At 27.1% G+C, this 14,943-nt stretch overlaps 1 protein-coding gene across 1 annotated transcript in view; it reads left to right on the forward strand.

The window, feature by feature from the left end:
- Positions 1-8,253, forward strand: part of gogo (golden goal) — a gene marked incomplete at its 5' end in the record, with an annotated part of 228,264 nt that extends 220,011 nt beyond the window's left edge. Inside the window, 4 exon segments of the mRNA XM_014435703.2 lie at positions 760-898; positions 1,657-1,830; positions 2,804-2,927; positions 4,230-8,253. Of these exon segments, the coding sequence (XP_014291189.1) occupies positions 760-898; positions 1,657-1,830; positions 2,804-2,927; positions 4,230-4,853 (1,061 nt within the window). The 3' untranslated portion in view covers positions 4,854-8,253.
- Between the last annotated feature and the right edge of the window lie 6,690 nt (positions 8,254-14,943).

Consider the following 14,943-nt stretch of genomic DNA (forward strand, 5'->3'; position numbering starts at 1 on the left):
TAAAGTGCAGAGAAGATGATAATAAATGTTGATTACATTAGTTTAAAATGATTTTTAATTATTAATATGGTAATTCATGGTACTGAAAATTTAATAAAAGGATAATTTATGATAATATATCTTTTAAGAATAATATAGCATAGTATGCTCCTGGTCAAAATTAACGCACTACCTCAATTTTTCAGTAAAAATTTTGTTTAATAAAATTAAATAAACCTCTTTGTGTTTATTCATTAATTTATTATTCAGAAGCATTCAAGAATTGTTTAAAACTAATAATTATTATTTCTAATCTCATTTAGAATGGAATTTTATGAATATTTAGCAATTCCTTTTTTGATTGATTACCGAGTTACTTACTTTTACTGCATTTTTTTTTTTTGCAAAGAAGCAATTTTCGTGAACAAACTGCAATCAAACTTTAAATTTTAACATTAAAAATTTATTAGTTTTCTAGTTTTTAAGTTTTTTTTAATTATATTTTTCTGTGTAATTTCTCCTTGTAATATTTGTTTATTAATTACTCAGTGAACCTAGAAAGGAAATAATTCCATGCATTAATAAAATAGGATTTGTGGTGGACTAAGTTTGATCAGAAGTATATAATGTGAAAATTGAATAATAATAATAATAATGCATTTCTTGTGTAAATAAATATAAGTAAATTATCACTAAATAAATTATATGACTGAAATAATAAATAAATCCTATGTTTTTTTGTTTTTTTTTATCAAATGGAATCCTTTTATTAATTTAAAGGCACGAGTGTAGTGGGTAGAAGCAGAGCAACATCTAGTACAACACTTCTTTCTGAGGTCATTTCATTGCACCGCTTCAGATCACAAAAACACATACGCCTAACAGAAGAAGAACATGAACTCACTGAAGAACTAACCAAGTAAGTAACTAATATTTCATAAATCTTGAAACTGAAGAATAGAAAATACTGAATTAACATGCATTGCTAAAATTATTGAATTAAGGGGTGCAAGCTGGGGGTACCAGCTGAGTACTAGATAAAGGAGAACTAGCTACTAAAGGGATGTTGATTTACCTCTTAAATAACCCTTGTAAGTGTTTTTATAAAACATGAGAACCAAATCTCATCTAAATCAGTAGAGTAGTTCAAACAAAATGTTAAACTCTCTTCCTCCCCCAACAAAGGAAGTTCTATTCCAAGTTAAATCTAGAATTTTTTTGTTGGTTGATGAGAAATATGGGTACTAATTTTCTTCTATAGTAAACTTGTTTGCGTGTGCAGATTAAATATGTTAAAATAATGTGTTATAAAATTTCATATTATATTTTATTTGCCCAATTAAATACAGGTGTATTTATACAATATATAAAACATATTTGATACATGTTGAATAATGTATTTTGATTAGAATTTTAAATTAAAAAAATAGGAATGGAAGATTGTTCACAAAGATTTAATTGAATGATTTGGAAAAAATTTTTCTATTAATATCTCCTTATATTATATGTATACAATTTTAAATATTAAGACTAGGGTTAAAGGGGCTATTTTATGGATCAACGAAAGTATAACTAAATTAATCTTTTCAAAAGTTTTACATAAACCAATACAATAACCTAAAACTTATAAATACTTTTAACATTAGATTTACAATTATTATACTTTTATGTTTTTAGAGAGAAAGAAGCAGAATGTGAAGAAGAGACTGAAAAGGAGTGTAATAACGAAAACAAAGAAGAAAGTGAAATTCAGTTGCTACCTGCTGAAATTGAAAAGAGGCCAACAACTCTTGAAGTTCCTAAAACACCTCAACTACCCAGGCGGCAAATAAGATTACTAAAAAATAGAAAGTAAGAATTTAAACATAAATATTCAATTGAAAAATTATTACTTTTTATCTAGTTACAAATATTTTGGTTCAATTGTCATACTGACAAAATATGGTAGAAATGACTATATTATGGTGATAATAGAATGGTTTAAGTAAATTCTATAATTAATTAAATTGAAGTAATATCATATATCAAGTATTAAAGAATAATTTAAGTCTTTTTGAGATTACAATAGGTATGTATATAGTTGTTTATAATTTATTTTAATTGGAATTTCCTTTTTTCCATGATTAGAAATAGGTGAGCACGGTTTGTCATCTATCTGGATGAATGATCTATTAATTTTATTAAACAGACAACCTGCAACTCAATACACAAAGTGATGGTTATTATTTTCTTGACCTCTGTCAGCATTTCTTTGATATTTTGTCATCTCTAGCTTTATATGAAATATTATTGTTATCATATTGATATTGTGTGATCTCTTAAGACAGTGGTTTCCAATCCAAGGTTAGCAAACATCGAGAGGTTAAGGTTGGTGGCAGACCACACTTTGTGCAATTTCTGGCTTAGTGGTCTGCAGACTTCTATGGGTTATGAACTCATGTTCTAAAGCAGTCAGCAGACTATGATGGGCAGCAAGAGCCTTGGGACGGGCCGCAGGAGGGTCCAGCTACATTTATCTTTGTGATTATTTATTGTTAAAACTATTTATTTATTAATTATCTTTCCTGGTTTTTGTTTTTGTGTCAGCTGAAATGTTTTAACAGGCAAATGCATAATAAAAGTGTCTTAAAATGCACTTCTAAAATTATAACTTGATAGTTTTGTTTTTTAATTTTTGTAAGCAAATTTAATCAGTTATCTGGTATACATTCATATAGTTTTTTTTTTAATACATGATTCATGTATAATGCAGGATTCTAAGGAATTTATATTTCTGATGTTTATTTTAAATATTTAATTAATTTTTAATAATTTAACATTGTAGATTTATGTCACCGGTTAGCCCAGTAGCAGAAGAGGAAGATAACAGCATGCCCAAAGTACCAAAAAGCAAAGTTTTAACTAGCAGGCCAAGTGCATCTTCAAGCCAGTCCTCAACGCTCACTAATGTTAGTACCATAGTTTAATGAATTTGATTACTAAAATGAATTGTTCAAAACCTAAACTCTTTCATTACCAATAATCATTATCAATTACATTTTATGAAAAAAAACTGTAGAAATATTATTTTCAACATTATTGTTGCAGCTTGAAAATTGGAAAAAAAATAACTGTTTGGCATGGTATTTATTATTAAATTAAATTTATTGGATTACATTTAATTAAAAAAATTCTATCCAAACTTTTTAATTCAAAATCATAAATTGACTTTTTTTTATGAAAAATCTCTAGAAGCTTATTGGTTATTTTTTGTATTTCATTTTGTTAGCAGATGGATTTAAAAGACTGCCTACTGCCATATGATAGAGCTTTGAAACTTAATCTGTATTATAATTGCAGAAGAAAAAATGTTTTCCAAGTGCTTTTAATAACAGCTTAATCTTTCCTCATAAGCAGTATTGTAATTTAACAGTATTTCTTCTTTTCATATATAAAAAATGGCCAGAATATCCAAAATACAATAAATGCATTAAAAGAATCTCTTTTCTTAGATTAATACGTTGGTGGAAATATGACTTTCCTAATCATAACATAAATATTATTCATCTGTAAAAAAAAAATATATATATATATTATATTTGATATATCAATATTTCCCATGCCAAACATTATTTTAAATATAATTCTATAGTCAAAACTTGGCTAAAGAGTGACATATTAATATTTTATATTATGATTTCTTTCATTAAATATAGAGAAACAAAAATTGTCTCTGAATTCCTTTCTTTAATCAGTTACTAAGAAAAAAATATTTATTATTCAGATTTCACAGGTTGATACATGTACTCGATAAATATTTGAAAATATTACTTTAAAGATATGAATATATTTCTAAAAAAAAGAACTTTTTAATTTTTAATAAAAAATAGAACTAAACTATAACAATGAGTAACTATAGGCAACAAATAAAAAGAAACAAGAAATATGGGTAATAATTTAGGTTTTACTGAAAATGTAAAAGACCAATAATATTCAGTAATATAAACTGGAATGGTTTATCCCTTGTCCATTAGTAAACAGTATTTTAAAAATCAGAAAAAGTATTAAAGCTAGAACTCAAATTAAATATAAAATAAAATGTTATGAAATTGAAACCAAAGAATAAATAGATACTGGTAGAATATGTAGCTCTTTACTAGATGTTTTTATTTGTTTTATATTAGATTTCTTCATTGAATTTGTTTAGTTTTGTGATGGCATGTGGAGTATTGTTACATATGAAGGAATAAGATATAAACCATGTTTTTCAGGGCTCATCACCTCCATCAGTACTAGGAGTGAGCAGTAAAGAAAGTAAAGAGAAGAGAAACAGGGAACGAATGCTTGCAGGTTCGGAATTTAGTCTGACTGCACCCGATCTTGAGCTTGACTACTATGACTACAATGTTCAAAATGCAGCCCCAGGCTCGTATCTAAGTATGGACCCAGCATTCTGCCTTTGGATACCACCATTTGCACCAGGTGTATGGGATGAAGATATAGAGTTGATTGAGACTGATCCATACAAATCTTGTGAGTCAGTGTACGATAAGTCTAGTACACTCATACGTGCTGTATCTAATCGAGCACTACATATGTACGCAGGTGATGATGACAGTTGTGTTAACTTAGTCGAAAAACTTCATGAATCGCCTGTCAAAGTCCATCAGCCAAAGAAGCTTAAAGAAAAAGAAACTAGAGTAGAAAAATCACCAAGTGAGGGGAGTGAATATTATGATTTGTTAGAAAATGAAGATGGCCTTAAATTTGCTGATGATGAAGATGGATTAACTGATATTTGCAATGAAAATAAAAATGAAATTTCTGACAATAAAACCAAAAGCACTGTTATCGTTGAAGTTCACAGCAAAAATGTCCATTATAAAAAAAAGTAAAATCTATTTTATGAACTAAAACAAGCCAAACAATTAAAAAATAAAAACTGCAAACAATGCAATAGAATGAGCAAGCTAATTTTTTTGGTTTATTAATTGGCCTATTATTTATCTAAAATAATAAATATAAACGAATAAGCGATTCAAAGTAATTAAAAGGAGATGAAATCCTCAAACATATATGTAAAAAAATAAATTAAATACATCTTACAATTTTGAAAGAGATTACACAATTACCAAAATTTTAAATTGGTTTTAATAATTTAAAAAATGCCTTGGCTACTTCATTTCAGAATTTCAAACAGCACTAATGATTTTCCTAGATCTTGTATTACTTCCTAAAATCAATTTTAAACTATAAAATTGAGCTACAATATGAAAAAAAATTGAAAATCACTAGCTTTTAAAAATAAAAAATAATATGTTAAAATAAAAATTTTAAAAATATCTATTGCCATGACAAAACAAATTAATAAATTGAGTGGACTTAGATATTTAGAATTATTATAAGTATATTGGTTTTTTTTTTTTTTTTTAAATTTTGTTTGCATGAATTCGGTTGAATTTGTTCTAAGTATATGTATTAACGATAACCCGCAGAAAAGATTGATGAATTATTTCCTTGGTAAAAAATTTACAGAATTTCTACTGATTAAATAGGAGTTTACTAATTGCAAATGGGAGAAAGATGTTAAAATTAAATTTTAAAGACATAAAAAAGCTTCAATTAATTTTATGTAAAGGCTGATGTCAGTGTGTGGATATAATATGAGAAGTATTGTATGTAGCTATTTTAAGTCATTAAAATATGCCTTTCTTTAAACTAAAATAAAAAAAAAATATATATTATTTTAAAATTTTATTTAATCAATTTCTTAAAAAAATTTCCTTGTCAAAGGAAATCTTTATGTCTTTATACCTATAATATTACATTTGAATAATTCTTATGATAAACTGAAAATAAATTAAAATAAGATGGGATCTTAAATGAGCAGAAGTCTCAACATATTTGTTACACAAGCAGTCATATTTGTTTTATGTAATTACTATACCATTTGCATTTAATTAAGTCCATTGTAAATTAATTTATAACTTGGAATTAATTCAATATTTTACAATAAAAAATGGAAGACTTTATTTAACAATGTTCAAAACCACTAAGTATCCTTATTCATTTCCTGTTTTAACTAATAATAAATCTTGATCATATTGATTCATTGAATGATTTCTTTACAATTTGGATATTATAAAAACAAGTTGTTACTTTTAAAATATATGTTATTTTTTCAAGCCATCAAATAAAGCTAACTTAACTTTTTGAAAAATTTTGAAACTAGTTTCATAATTGTATGAATAAATGTATTTTATTATTTTTATGTAAAGAACTTGTAATTATTTCCTTTTTAATTTATTAAAAACAGTTATGAAGTATATATGCATGATCTATATAATTTTATTACATACTATTTTGTAAATATGTAATTATCATTTTTAATATTGAACATATAAAATTTTGTTGTCGTAGTATTTAATATTGTATACATTAATCAGATTCGCTGTACAATATGAGGATCTGTTTCCTTACGGGTTGGACTGTTATAAAAGATAACATTAATTTTAAAAATAAGTAGTCTGTGAATGATTATAATTTTTTCTTCTTATATTACAAATTCGAATCGATAAGTATTCCATCAATTAGGATTAATAAAGCCATGACTCAGTTGTTTATTACTGTTACTTTTCCATATACTTAATTTAACGATTTATGTTATTTAAATAAAGAGTATTAGTAGCAACCACTGTTCTAACTCTAATATATATAATATTGAGTAACACAACTTTATTTATTTTCTAAACTGATATTCAATAAAATAAATCTTTTGTTCAGCCTGTTGGTTAATAATCAAGTGGATGGTATTTCATAACATCTATGGTTATGAAAAAACAATTATTTAAACAGGAAACTTTGTATCACTCTTTAAAGGAACTTGAATAGAATGATTATCTTTTATGCCATCAGTATTATTTTTCAGTAGGACGTTTTTCTAAAAAATGTCACCTCTGATTGGAATATTTATGATTTTATTAATTATCTTTCTAACATAAAGAAACCAAATAAATATATTTTTAAAAAAATGGAGGTCAGCTGCAGTTAATGTGTAGCATAAGTTAGAGACTGAAATATCAAAATGTTACCAGCAATTATACTGTGTTCAGCTAACAGAAGCTGAAACAAAATTAATTAATTTTATTTAAAATAATTAACTTTTGTGTTCACAAAAGGTTGTTACCCTTCAGTATTAATAAGTGCTGCAATAATATAATAATTTCTCACTAAAATAATCCAGAATTATTCTCGTCATCAGAAAATTAAGTCTTATTTTTTAATTAAATGATATGTTGTTAAATGACAAATTCAGAAACAGTACGTCGTGATTGAATTGTAAATGAATATTAACAACTGATCGATTGTCCTGGAAATAAATTTACTTAAAATATAATCGCAAAAAAAAGAAATAAAATTATACAAAGTTTAAATGTTGTTTGTATATTGATTATTGATGTGCATGTATCAACTTTTATTATTTCAAAGCTACCATGTATATGATTTAAATAGGCTATTTGTTAGTATTAGGTAGGTACTAAAACTTTTGAATTAAGTTTATATTAATAACTGAATTATAAATTATGTGATTTGTCGTGTAAAATGATATATTTGTGTACGCAGATGTTCATTGTTTAAAAAAAAAAAAAAAAAAGTAACATTTTGAAGATTTTTATATGCAAAAACAATGGCACATTTTATTCAACACTGAAATATCACATAGAAAAAAAAAATAATAAAAAAGAGAAATGTTTTGTTCCTTTAAAATTATGATAAACAAATAAAAATTTAACTAAAGAAGAATTAAAAATCTAGTTATTTTAAAAGATATTTATTTATTCCATTTTCTATGCATTTTTTCCTTTAGAAAAAAAAATGCTTAGATCCGTTAAATGTATATAGTCTTTAAGATTTAATGTGATTTGTTAACATGCTAGTCAAAATAATAATTATTTTATATAATGAAAATTGTGCAATATTTAGTTAGTGAAGAACTTTACTTCTTATTATATTTTTTTTGTTATAACCTGGACATTCTGGCTTCTAAAATGGTAATTAGTTCATGACAGATTTTATTAGCGATTTATGAACACAATTTTAATTCAAAATGAAAATAGAAAACATATCTTTATGGTAAAGAAGATTGTCAGAATATTTTAGATACAATTTCTATAAGAGGTGAATCTTTAATTGTAAGACATAAATTATGTGTGTGTTATATCTGTCTAACTTACTGAAAGTTTATCTCAAATTCATGTAATTTATTTTAAATGTAAAATGTAACCAAAAAAAAAGAAGTTTTCTATATTAATTGTGTTTTATTTAATACCCATAGTATAAATTCCTTAAGATTCTAGCTTATAATGTACAAAAGAGTGAAAAAAAAAATTAAATAAACTATTTAAAACAAGATTATTTAATAATGAAAATGTTTCTCTTTTTATTAATAGGAAAAGACAATTTTGTATCCATCAATAAATAGCTAAGCTCAAAACAGACCCAGGTCACAAAAACAGTTAAGGAATTTTCCACTTCCAAGTTTACTTTATTTTAGACAACCCTAAAATGTTTGCTAATTTTTATTCAGAGCTTCATATCCTTAAAACTAACAACAGCACTGAAAAAGCTTCATAAATTATCATTGAAAGTAGAGTAAATTCTCTAAAATACGAGCTCTTTACCATCAATATTTTTTTTTTTTCAAATAATGAAATATCTAGGATTGTGGTCAGTAAAGATACACAAATAAGTAAAACTTATTTAACTTAGGCACAAACAAATAAGTTTTACTTATATATATAACTTTACTGACTGCACCCCCAGCCATCTTCTCCTCATATCAAATCTACAGTAGCATAAAATAAAAAAACATTTTTATTTTATCAACTCAGTTTATTTTGATTTACATTTGACTAGAATAATTTTCTTTTTTACTCAAACATACATTGTATCAATGTAATCCCAATACTTAATTTCAAAGGTATTGTTCCTAAACTTAAATAATCCTTTGAGTAAAATTTTCTAACAAGATATTCGCTGTTTGAATTAGGTTTTCAAATATCTTTTTTTGAGTTTTAAATTGTTGAGGTAATGATCTCTCTCCCTACCTCCCTCCATGATGGCATTTCTAGATTTTAGATGGAATTCATGAACCAGCATAGAGTCAATATCTGATTTAAGGTTGTTCACTTCAAAGTTTGGGTATATACATTAAATTTTTATTTGTATAATTGATGGATAAATTTATTTCTACAATTTACCAACATTTATGTAATTGTCCATTTCATCATCAAAATATGTCTTATTCAAATTAAAAAATAAATCATAATCTAATATTTTTTTTGTGGTAGCCTATAGAACTCTAGGGCCACATTCACCAGTTTTTTTCTTTTCAGCTCTTTCAACAATCTTCTGTTGCTTAAAATATAGTTAAAATGACTTCCATACTTCCTCAATATTGTCAGCCTACCAAAGACCTCCTCACTTTAACCATCTGCTTTCATGCTTATAAAAAGTACCTTCTTGGACAGACTGCCAAAAAAATGAACAATACTGCGCATAATCTTCATATTCAATGGATCTAAATATTCTTTGAAATACCTATTCTTTAAAATCCAATGTTCATATTTGGACTCAACTACCTAGACTTTGGGTTAAGCAATAGTTTTATTAACAAAACCTATGTCTTCAAGAAAAGCAATCAGAACTTCAACAACTTTTGGATCCTGAAGAGGGAAACTCCCTGACAAAATTATAGGCCACCCGCATTATGTTAGTTTTATAAAACTAAATATCTTAATTGAAGATATTGGAAACAAGGTTGGTATTGGATTGTAATTGCTATTGCTTACTGATTAGCTAAAATGTCAATATTTACATCCAAAGTATAGGCCACCCTCAGTTCTTATATTAATCTCATTTAATATAATGATGAGAAGATAATTGACCATGTATATATGAGGAGAAGACGGTGGCCAAATCACTTGCTTTCCGATTTCGTACTAGCAGCTCTGATTAAGGCTAGAAATAATAGCCGAAATGTTGGCACTATTAAATAAGTTATTTCAACTTATTTGAGTTATATTCTGACCTCACCCCCCAACCATTTTCTCCTCATACTCTGAGGTGAATGAGAGGGACGTTATTAATGCATTACTATATATATATTCGACAATTTCAAAAATCTCTCAAACTTTTAATAGAAACAGGCATAAGTTTTAAGCTTTTAATTTTTGTAGATTATAATTACTGATATTATTTATCAAATAAAGTTTATCCCATTAAAACTTAGTTCTGTAACTCTAATGACATAGAAGTTTCTAACACATTAAATTATATTTTCAAGAAAAAATAATGCATATATTGTCTTTTTTTATTCTACTATTAGGGTAAAAAAGAACAACAACATTGGCAAAAATGAAACATCATGTTTCAGGTGAATAACAAAATTCTAATAAGCTAGTGTAGTATTGAGATAGTTTTGGTAAAAATAAGATGCCATTTATAGAATTATTTCATTAATTTTGCACAAAAAAATTATAATTACTAGTTAATGTTTATCAGAGTTAGTATATATCCTGAGGCAAGTGCGTAAATAGGAATTTTCTCAAATTAGTATTTTTGAGAGAACTGCCATCTAAGGTAATTTAAAGTAAGTCACCTTATTTACTTTAAATTGTCATAGATGGTAGTTCTTCCAAAAAAAAAATGTGAGAAAAATACCTAGTCATGACCCCAGATATGCACTTATCCCAACTTACCTTATAAAACAAACCTCAGTAACTATCTCAAATTTACTCTGGGAGCTGTTTAAAATTTAACCCACTGAATTAGAATTTATTCACTGCTCACCAGTTATAGTACACTGATTCAATCTAGTCCAAGATGAGGGGCAGATGTGATTATCATCAACCAAACAAATAATTTAACTTATCACGATAACAAAAGTCAATGGCTTTTTTAAAAAAGATTTCAGTGCCTAAAATGAGATATGCTGAAGAGGCATAAATAAGTAAAGCATTAATAATAAATATTACTTTTCTAATACTATTTACATTTAGCTTTAGCAATGTTTATTTCAATAAGCCATTTAAAAGCCTGAAAAGATTATGCTAAACAGTAAATATAAGATATATGTTTCAGTTTTATCTAAATTTTTATGTATGTCATTTTTACACCATCACACCCTGACAGAAAAAATGAATATTTTAACCTAAAACATGTAGGTTTTAACATATAAGTAATTTAATGTAGGTACTTGAACATATAAGTAATTTTTATGATCTATAATATGTAAAACCAGAGATTTATTTATTTTATACAGCTTTAAATAATTGTTTTCAAATAACAATTGTTAACACTGTTGGTTTATAATTGCTTAAGGAAGAAAGTATTTAAGGCAGTATTCAAGCAAAAGTTAAAAGTTTATTCAAGCAATTCAAAAGAGCAGGGAGATGCAGCCAAAAGCTAGGTAACTATTTTATCCCCTTAATTGTACAATCCATATCACTTATTTTGCCAGCAATAAAAATCTATACAAGAAGACTATATATGATATTGTCAGTGATGTGTAGAAGTAGTTTTTTATTGTTCTTGTTATCAAAAAGAATTGTTTGTGTATAGTTTTAGTAATTATCAAGTGAGAAGTTATAGTTATTTTTATTTTATATTCATTAGCGTTGTAGGTTCTATATATATTTGTTCTAGTACAGAGAGAGTTTTACTTTAGTTCCATTTCTTTTTATTTACAGTGTCTGTTTTTTTATTTTTTGTTTTTTTAAATTTTATCAATGTATATATATTGTTTCTGAGTTTACGAAATCTGTTCATAAACTGGTAGAGGGGAGTTATGGTATGCTAAGGCATACTACTGGTTTTAATCCCAAATTTCCCTATAAACAAGCAGAATAAGGATACAAATGTATATACAGAAATCGTACATAAGAAGAAATAAGATGGACAATTAAGTAGTATTATTTCCATGTGTGAGTTTGTTCCAGTTGGAAGGATTTTAGTTAGGCAGCTTTCTAGTTAAAACAAGAAAATGTTTGAAAATTTAAGCATTTTAAAACAAGATCGAGAATTTGGTGGAAAATATGATTCTGGACTAAGCAGAAATTTGATAACTTTTATCAAACCTTAGATTTCACAATTTCATAATCTTTTTTTTTTAGTATATTTTTATTTATTCATTGTTCTAACTCTCCTTTATTTTTTAAATTGTTATTAATTTAATATTGTATTTATTCCTTTGGTTAGTATGCAGTATTACTATTATTTGTATAATTAGTGTATTATATTATCATAGTGTATGATATTGTTTATTATTATTATGTAGTATAATTATTATCATTGTGCTGAACTATTCTCAATTAAATAGGGAGAATTTGTTGTTTTTATGTTGTGTTGAAGCCTACTCTATTTATATTGGGAATTTTCTTCAATGGAAAATAAATTTAAAAAAAATTTATTTGACTTTAAAAGATTCTCTCAAGTCACTATTCAATTACAATAATATATATAACCAATGGCATTGCTGCATCAACTTAATAGGGAGAGGGAGATGAAATCTAAAATTTCTCACCAATTTTAACCAGCTTTCCAACGTACTAGAAGGTCAGGGGATTATTCTCTGAATTTTGCACTTTACCTAAAATGTTTTGGAAAATTAACCTTTATAATTAATTTTGATTTTTCACAGTTTTAAATAGGTTCTCGAATCTCTTAACTTTTAGAGTTTTCAAATCAGTGAGAATGATACCCCTTCCTCTTCCCCTTTTCCCAACAAAGTTTCTGCCTTAAGGTTGTATTACATTTTGCTATTCTTTTGTTTTGTATTCCATAAAAACACTGATAAAAATTGCAGTGAAACTTCAATTCTAAACGAACACCTCTGTACAGTGGAAACTCCTCTCAACGGACAGTTTTATTAAGGTCCCCGCCGACAAGGTACATATTAAATGTATTCGAACCCTTATATTACAGAACCTCTCTTTTCCGGAGGAGGGCACTAATTTTATTTTCCATCAGCACTTTTCAATCCACTATAAGGGACAGTCGTAATTTTTTTTATTATTTATTTATTGTTATTTACAACTGTATAACATATACAAGAAGTAAATTTTTTGTAGGTGACATAGTGACATGATACTAACATATGGAGAATTTACCCATTGATAGAACTTCAATAACATTTCTAGAGGAGAAGATCTCGAGGCCATCTTCTTTTCAGATGCCTAGGAGGATTATTAGGCAATGAAGGAGAAGCCAGGTTAGAAACAAGTGGATTTGGGTGGTTGAGAAGTTTTCCATGGAAGGAATGGTATCTGGTTTGGGCCAAATCGGCAACATATGGGACATGATTTGTGACAAAGTAAGGAGCATTAAGGATTTAGGACTGTAAGGATTGGATTCTGGAGGAATTTGATGGTTTATTGGAGCCCCAAAGCTCAACTTCGTATGTCCAGATAGGCCTTATAATAGTCAGTAGATCAGTCTTTTGTAATGGATTGGCAATTTAGACCGTTTGTCTAGTAAATGTTGCAATAGTCGGAATCTGCGAGCAGTTTCTTGTCTTTTTAGTCTTTTATGAGGATTCCATGTCAGTCGTTTGTCGAGATGTAGTCCTAAGTAACGGATCTGTTCGACAGGAATAAGTGGGGTATTATTAAAGGATACTGTAGGGCAAGAGGTCATTGGTTTAAGACCTAGGGTAAATGTGATTTGGTGGGATTTATTGGAATTAATTTCAATCCTCCAATTTTGGCACCATTTTTCAATGGTGGTGATGTGGGATTGGAGGGTTTGGGATACAATGTAAGGATAATTGTTCACTGACAATAGACTTGTATCATCGGCATACGTGGTGAGGATAGTGTTAGGATGTGTTTGGATGTCAGCTGTGAAAACTGTATAAAGGATATGACCAAGGATACCCTGTCATAAAACATAAAATATGAATGTACAAACTGATGGTACCAGAACATAATTTTGTGTGCCACAAAATGTATATATCTGATTTGCTTAAATAATAACAAATCTAACAGAACAGATAGTTTTGATTTTATTAAAAAATTGGACGTATTTCAAAGATAGTACCCTAGACTACGGCTACTTTCTTAACTGAGGCCGTCTTACAGACTTCCCTAAAGCTATTAGAGTTGTTACAAATTAACTCAAACACAAAATAATATAAAAAAAAATTATCAGACGTTCCACTATTCAAACAAAGCAGTGCAAAGTACCCAACAAAGCAATGATTGAGACCTGGACCCTGTTTCATAATAAAGTACAAATTAATACTCTTAGTCTTGTAGATTTATCTTAATTCAATAACACCGACTTGTACAATAGTAACTTGTACTTTAGTATTTTTTAATTCCTATAATATCCCTAATAGTCATCCCTATCATGAAAAAAATAAGTATTAGTATTATTACCAGATTAGTTTCTACATTTGTACTATGAACTAATACTATTAGCTTTCATTACGAAACAGGGCCCAGATGTCCCTAAAACAATGATTTCACATATATATTCTTTTAAATAGTATTAATATCGTATTACTGGTATCTTCGGACTTATAAGGCATCACAGCTTAAGTGATAATGTGTAAATAAGTCTCTTATTTTATTTTTGTGTTCTTTTTATATTAACTACGGAAACCTCCATATAATCGATAAAATAATCTTCACGCAATAATCGTGAGTGTTCGTCATAGAAGTTTCACTACATAAAATTTCTTATTTATCATTATCGATAAACTCTTGCAATGGCATAATTCAAATAATTAAAAATACTTCAAATAATTTATTTTATTCTTAGCAAAGAAACCAATAAATTAATTATCTACTCAGAAAGCAATGCCAAAATAATTATCTACTCAGAAAACAATGCCGATATCGGTAATGTTATTTCAAAACCATTATGTGAAGTTACAGCTCGAGTGGATCTTTTTCCTGTTGCTTTCAGAATAATAAAAGCCAA

The sequence above is a fragment of the Halyomorpha halys genome, unplaced genomic scaffold, assembly GCF_000696795.3.
Source record: "Halyomorpha halys isolate HHAL.00 unplaced genomic scaffold, Hhal_1.1 Scaffold1653.1, whole genome shotgun sequence".
Lineage (NCBI taxonomy): Eukaryota > Metazoa > Arthropoda > Insecta > Hemiptera > Pentatomidae > Halyomorpha > Halyomorpha halys.